At 43.9% G+C, this 7,110-nt stretch overlaps 1 protein-coding gene across 1 annotated transcript; it reads left to right on the top strand.

The window, feature by feature from the left end:
* The first annotated feature begins 942 nt into the window (after positions 1 to 942).
* On the top strand, positions 943 to 6,620 carry LOC133887337 (DUF724 domain-containing protein 3-like). The gene is made up of 6 exons (XM_062327265.1): positions 943 to 1,590; positions 2,472 to 2,930; positions 3,587 to 4,348; positions 4,445 to 4,517; positions 4,589 to 4,711; positions 4,796 to 6,620. The coding sequence occupies exons 1-6, from the start codon at positions 1,063 to 1,065 to the stop codon at positions 6,340 to 6,342; spliced, it is 3,492 nt and encodes a 1,163-aa protein (XP_062183249.1). The 5' UTR covers positions 943 to 1,062; the 3' UTR covers positions 6,343 to 6,620.
* Positions 6,621 to 7,110: the final 490 nt, after the last annotated feature.

Below are 7,110 nucleotides of genomic sequence, written 5' to 3' on the forward strand. Positions count from 1 at the left end.
TCTCTTATCTCTTGCCATATCCAACTCACGCTTGAAGTAATCACGCACATCTGGAGGTACCCTATCACAATGCATAACATTCGATCCGTATCCTGTCAAATGTTCTTTCAACCTTGTGGCACCACCGTCTTTCTTTTCCTTATTATAGTAATTACACCTAAACCCCGGGGCCAAATTGTTCCTATACTGCCACACCACATCTCTATCCTCCATCGATTACTACACCACAACATATATCATACTATTAGCACTCCACAAATTTAACAGTGAGGAAACATTGAGCTAAACTAAGTACTAGGCTCTAACCAACATTATCGAACACTAACCAACCATAACAACCTAAAAATGAACCCTAACCGACACTAACCGCTTTGAACTAACCCTAACCAAGAATAACACATACCAACCGAGCACACATTGTTTAAAACCGACTGCATCCAGCCGATAACCGAGTGAATTGCACAATAAATCAATCGCATAGATGCCGAACTGCACTGGCGAGCTCCTAGTAGCGGTAATCGACCTATTTCAGCAAGAAATTGCTCGGATTTAGCAACTTACCGCTAGCATAGTCTTGGTTACCATTGCAATGCGCTCGGTCGCTAGATGCGTAGACTTCCCTGCGATGGGCTCGGTTACCGCTCTAATGCACTCGGTTACCGCCTTCTCCCAACCGATTTCTGACCTTTCTCCTCTGGATTACCTCGGCTACGCGACGAATCTGGTGGAGCTTGCGGCAGCAGAGACGAGTTTTTTGCTGTAACCAGCAAGATCAGTTAACACAAATTTCAACCGGTACCGGTCGAATTTTGAAACCCTACTTTGTGCTCCAGACAGCTCGCTCGGTCTGTGCTTTGAGTTTGTCTGATGCGCACACGTGGCTGCAATCGAGACGGCCTACACCAGAGAATTTTTTGCACCAAAACCCACACCTCCCTACCCCATCCATCGTTGTCTCCGCCCTCCGCCAGACTGCCACCCTCTCACAATCCCACGAACGCACTCCCAAGAACCGCGCGAGCGCGAGAAGCAGCGGCCTCGCTTGCTCCGCCACGAGCTCCGATGGGGCGTGCCCGCCCCAGGAGGTGGCACCGGACCCGTGTGGACCTGGGGGAGGAAGAGCCTGCCCTCTTCCCGCTCGGCGCTGAGGTGGAGGTGCGCAGCGACGACCTCGGATTCGTCGGCTCCTTCTACGAGGCCACCATCGCCGGGTACCACCCCAGCGGCCGCGGGTACGTGGTAGCCTACTCCACGCTCACGAGACGGGAGGACGGTGGGTCGCCGCTCCGGGAGCATGCCGCCGCGGAGGACGTGCGCCCGCGGCCCCCGGCGCCGCACGCGGACGAGCCGCCGCGGAACTTCGCGATGCACGAGATGGTGGAGGCGTTCCACAACGAGGGATGGTGGGCCGGCGTCATCTGCGCCGTGCCGCCGGAGGTGATGGCGCTGGCGGGGGACGGGGAGCGGCGGCCGCGGCGGGTGTACACGGTATGCTTTCCGACGTCGCGGGAGGTGCTGGAGTTCGAGGAGACGGCGCTACGCCCCCGCCGCCTTTTTCGGGGCGAGCGGTGGGTCCCGGCTGCAGAGGCTGTAAGCAGGCTGCCTCCTCCTACTTGGAACACTTGGAGAAAGAATATATGTTGTGCATGTCTGCAATGCTAAATTCTTTTTTTTTTTTGCTAAATTGTGCTAAAAGATTTGTCTTTTCAAGTGCATAAATTGGAATGCTACTAAATGGAACGTGTAATTGTATTTTTTTTGGCTGTCTCAGATGTAAGTAGGTACACACTGAAAAATCGTCAGTTAATTTTGTTATTTGGTTCATATTGCAAATTTGTGATTTCAGCGTGCCTTGATAATAAGGAAGTTGACATAGCGCAGTCTTCGCTGTGCGAGCTCCCCATACATGTACATTTGAGTCAAACGTACAGTTTGTTGGCTAAGATAATCAATGTTTAATTGTTAAACTGCTTGCTGAAGTTTCTTAGAAAATGATGATTTGAATCATTTGACTTGGTGAGAATTTGGGGTCCCGAAAAATAGAATAATAGTTCCCAAAAGTTGTGAGCTTGAGTTTAGGATAGTTTTAAAATGTAAAGCACCTTGAGTTATAAATTTACTTACTCCTTTGTAGTTCACAGTTTGGTGATTATACTGAGTTACAAAACAGTGGCAAATTCATGTGAGAGTGTGTAGGCTTGCCTTTCTTTTGGCAAGTGGAGAAAATACACCATTGATAAGATCAATCTGTAGAATAGGTTGTAATGGCAGTTTAGATGAACTCCCAGGCTTTTTTGATTGAGAATCTGAGATGGCATGTGTGGAAGAGTTGAATTAGAGCTAACAGAAAGTACTTTGTAATCACAAACAGGAAGGTAAAGCATTGTAAATTTGTAATCACAATTGCCACTAACTTTGTGTGTTACTGCTGATATCCTACTATACATTTCTGATTCTCTTGTCACGGGCAGGCAAATGAAAGTCCAACGTTCAGAGAGGGACGCCAAGTTGAAGTGAGTGGGTCTGCAAAAACTTACGGCGAGTACTGGAATCCAGCTATTGTTCAGAAAGTAATTGGTGCTACAAGTTTCTTAGTACAGTATAGACATGTCAGAGAGCATGGGGAACTGACTACTGAGATTCTAGATTCTCAATATATTCGACCAGCACGAAACATTATTCTTATGGACTCTAAGTATAGATTTCCTCCATCTTCTCATGTGGAGGTCTTTCATGAAGTTAGCTGGTGGCCTGGTGTTATTTTGGAGGTTTTGGATGATAAATATATCAAGAAGTATGTTGTTAAAATTAAGAGTCGTGAGACAGACTTGGATGATGTGGAATATGCGGATGTATTGACAGTTGAACATACACAGCTGAGGCCACATTATGATTGGGATGGTAAAAAATGGGTGCGGCACTTAACAGAGGTACACATAATGCATACTCTGTTGTCTTCTATCAAATTTGTTGTGTCTTTTTTTAATGAATGATTGAATGCTCTAAAATTTTGCCATATTATGCATTATTTTTACATGACAGCATCAATTGATTGTTAGCTTAGTTTCAACCTCAAGGAGCAGAAATCTTAAATAAAAATCTACTTCGTGCACTGTTTGAAAATTGCAGAACAACATAAACAATAGCCTTCCAGTTTCCTAGTTCTATGGCGTTATGCGCAGGGCTACTGTTCACACGCGGCAGCAGCAGGACTTCATATTAGGATTTATCTATTCGGTTTGTTAGTTTGAATCAGATTCAGTTAGAGATAAGATTAGAGATCGGTTAGTTTAAATCATATAAGAGTTAGAGATAAGATTAGATATATGTTAGAGTTGGATTTGAATGAGGTCTTTGTAGGCCTATATAAGGCACATGGCTACCACCCTTTGTAATCAAGCAAAGAATTAATCTAGTCTCCCCCAATATTCTGCATCCTCAATCTATGGTCTAATCCTTCCCCTAGCAGCCGATGCCTCCCAACGAATAATTATCCTAAAATATGGTGTACTGATGTGTTTTCCCCTGTATTTATTTTGTGGATCAAGATTATCTCTATGATGATGTCTTGCCCTTTCCATTTCAGAAACCTGTTAATATAAGGCCTCCATTAAATTCCCGGAAAAGGACAATTTCTGCTGCCTTGGCATCAGGCAACGGCATCGATGAAATTCCTGCATTGGCATCATGTAATGACAGTGAAAAAATTGCTGCCTTTGCATCATGTAATGACAGCGACAAAATCAGAGATACAACTGGCTCTTATCTTAACAAAAAGGTGAAGAATGCAGATGTAATATTGGGACCAGTTTGCCCTGACTTATCGGTATGTAATGAAAACGAAAATGTCCAGCCTAAAACCAGCTCTTATCTTGAAGATGCGGTGAAGAAACAAAATTCAGTTTTGGCATTAAAGTCCCCTTTGACGCTTCCTTCACAGCTATCAGTGACAGGCTTTGGCCATTTGAAGTATGATCCTAAACTTTGTCTAAGTAGTCAAGTTCAACTATCATCTCCTCGGATGATTGCAATGCCCTCTATACCACAGACTGGAAAGTTGCAAGCTTCCTTGTTTGGAGCATTTGGACAGCTAAGACCTCTCCCGCAGGGCCCGGTTTTAGGAATACAATCACTTAACCCAGATTTTGGTAACATTGGAGGATCGAAAAGAGCATTTACTGATCAGGAAAAGCAATCAGCTGATAAAGGTTATTATCTGATGCCTGGTGCTGAACAGAACATCAGTGCTGGATCATTTATTGGAACTGATGTGTCCAGAAAAAGGAAGGAGTGTGCTTCTTTTTCGACACGAGAGACACGAGAGGGACTAGGACAGAACCCTGAAATTGTCAGTTTTAAAATTAGTGCATTCTCGAGTCTTTCAAATTTAGTGCTATCATTGATAATTTTTTTATTTTTTATTGATTGCCTCTTACATTAATAGATGCTGACAAGGAAAAGGATAGTAGATAAAAACGTTGAGGAAACCAGCAAGAGTGTAGCTATCTCTGAAGAGCGTAAGTTTTGTACCACTAATTTTCCACGCTACATAAGACTCTACAATTAGCTAACTACGCAAATTTCGCAGCAACCAAATCGAAGAATGATGGTGACAATGAACTGCCTTATGATGCAACTCCTGGCTCTGGAGTACTTTCGGAAACAAATACAGTGACTAGCATTGACCTAACGCCACTAAAGGACAATAAAGGTATGTGTATTGCTATTGCAGATATGTCAGTAGCATCTTCACAATATACTTATGCTTCGATACTGACGCATTCTGTTGTTTCAGGTTCACAGGAAAGAAGTGTTTTTTTGAGGGAAAGTAGCATTGTTGATGAGATCATACCTAGTGGAATACCGATTGGAACAGATGAACTTCAGCAAGGGGATTATATTGGGGCACTAAGATCTGGTGCAATCAAAGTTAGCGTATTGATTGAGAATTCGGTGCCATCTGTCACTTCAACATTTGATAAACCTGGGGATGCGAATATGTTTCCTTCTGATTCATCAACTCAATTTGGAAACAAAGAAACCGTCGCTGGAAAGTCTGCAATAATAATGGAGAAAAACATTCGTGATGAATTTTTTCAGCAGTCTTTGGTTATTGCTGATGATGCTAATGTTGATTTGCTGCCTTCAGCAGAGAGTTGTGGAACTACTGGGGATGATCGCCAGCTTTGTAAAGATAACATGGAGGCCATGGTGAAGTGCGCCACAAGTGGTGATGTTCGAACTGAAAATGTGTCTAGTATGTCTCTGGGTGTGTTCAGTGGTGTGGCTCAGAATCTGTTTACGTCCAGTGAGAATTGCGAGGCTAACAAGGAGGATGGTATGGGCAAGGCAGATCATCAAGGAAACACTAGTAATATGCTTGAAATTGAGCATGCCAGTGCTGATGGTGACATAATTATGACGCAAAGTTCAACAAAGAAATTTTCAGCTAATGAACAACATGGAGTGTCACAACAGAATCACAGTTCACCTATGGTAGAGTATGCAGCTGAAAGTAGCCAATCCATGGATAAATCAGCATTAACTCAGTTGTCTTCTGTTGATATGAGCAACTCCACTGAAGCAGAACATGGAAATAGATTGACTGAACCTAAAGATGATGAGATTACGCCAATGTCCAAGTACATTCCTAGCAGAACACATGACTGTTGCCACCCCTTGTTACAGAGATCTCTAGTTATCTGTGAGAACATCATAGCGGATCAACCTTCAGAATCCTTGGGTGTGGAGAATCTTCCATTTGTTAAGACCTCCCTGATGTGGGCACAGATTGAGGCAATGGAAATATTCAGTAAAGTGCTGCAGCGACCAAGTTTTCATCAGTTCCAGCTGCATGTTCCAGAACTCCGTGAAGGAATGGCATTAGGTTTGATGCTCTCCTTCGCCAGTTTAGCAGAAAGCATTAAGAGGCTGAATATTCAGGATGAGAATTCACTGTTCGAAGAGAAGATGAAGGGCGTTTCTACATTGGAAGCACATGGCTTTGATGTGAGTCACCTGCGATCACGGTTGGAAACACTGCTCCACATAAAGAATGGCTGCGCTGAGCTACAGGATGTGATTAAAAAGTTGCAGGAGAAGATTGCTCACAAAGAAATTGATGACTGTCAGCTTGGTGCGCAAATTGGCATGTTAAATAAGACTATTTGCCAGCTTGATCTGCACGCTTCCCTCTTCCGCTGCATAATGCAGTCTGCTGTTTCACAGAAGATCAACCATATGTTGGAGATCTCAATGCTCAAAACAGAAGCCAGCGAGCTTGAGCGATCATACCTGTCTGCTGAGCAGCGCTTTAGGAGTGTCGTTGCAGCACCGTGGTGAGCCTCCTCGCAGGAATCTATCCGCCATATTATGCATGTAGTTAAGGAGTAGTTAGTAGTAAGTACCTGGAGAACACCCAGGTCTTTTGTGTATATAGTTCCTGGCTCGTACTGATGGACCTTCTGCCTGTTATTTTTCTGGTTCTGCCCTGGTATTTAGTGTTGCACCTGCACGTTATGCAGAATATCACGCATCATATGCTCTCAGGTGAAGGTTTGGGTTGTATTTTGCATGTGTACTGCTTGCTAGTAATGATATCAAGCTAAGCACTTTGTCCAGGCTGTGACGCACAAAACCTGGTCGATTTCCTTCAGTTTACCACTCAGCTGTACCTGGGGCTATAAATACACACATGTCACAAAGTCCTTGTTCAATTGCGTTGCATGTATACACTGCACCTGTAATTACCACTACTAGACCCCTTAGTGCTGGTAGACATCCCTGCCTACTGCAATATAATCAATATGGCCTTGGAAATTCACCATCTGGGGGAGTTCATAGGATAGGTAGAGGACAACCACCATATACTAGAGTACAAATATCTGAGGAAAACAGGAATCATAGTGGTGCACATTATGCAGAAGCAGTTATTAAGGGGCCTAGGCTGGAGATTTCTCTTTTTGGGGATGAAAACCCTGCTGGGTGGCTGAGGCATTGTGAACCTTTTTTTTTTTTTTAGATTACTGGAACCCTATATGAGCAATGGGTCAATATAGCCACATCACACTTTTCTGGGAAAGCAGAAACTTGATTTGTTGTGTTAGGAAT

This window comes from Phragmites australis, chromosome 12 (assembly GCF_958298935.1).
Source record: "Phragmites australis chromosome 12, lpPhrAust1.1, whole genome shotgun sequence".
Lineage (NCBI taxonomy): Eukaryota > Viridiplantae > Streptophyta > Magnoliopsida > Poales > Poaceae > Phragmites > Phragmites australis.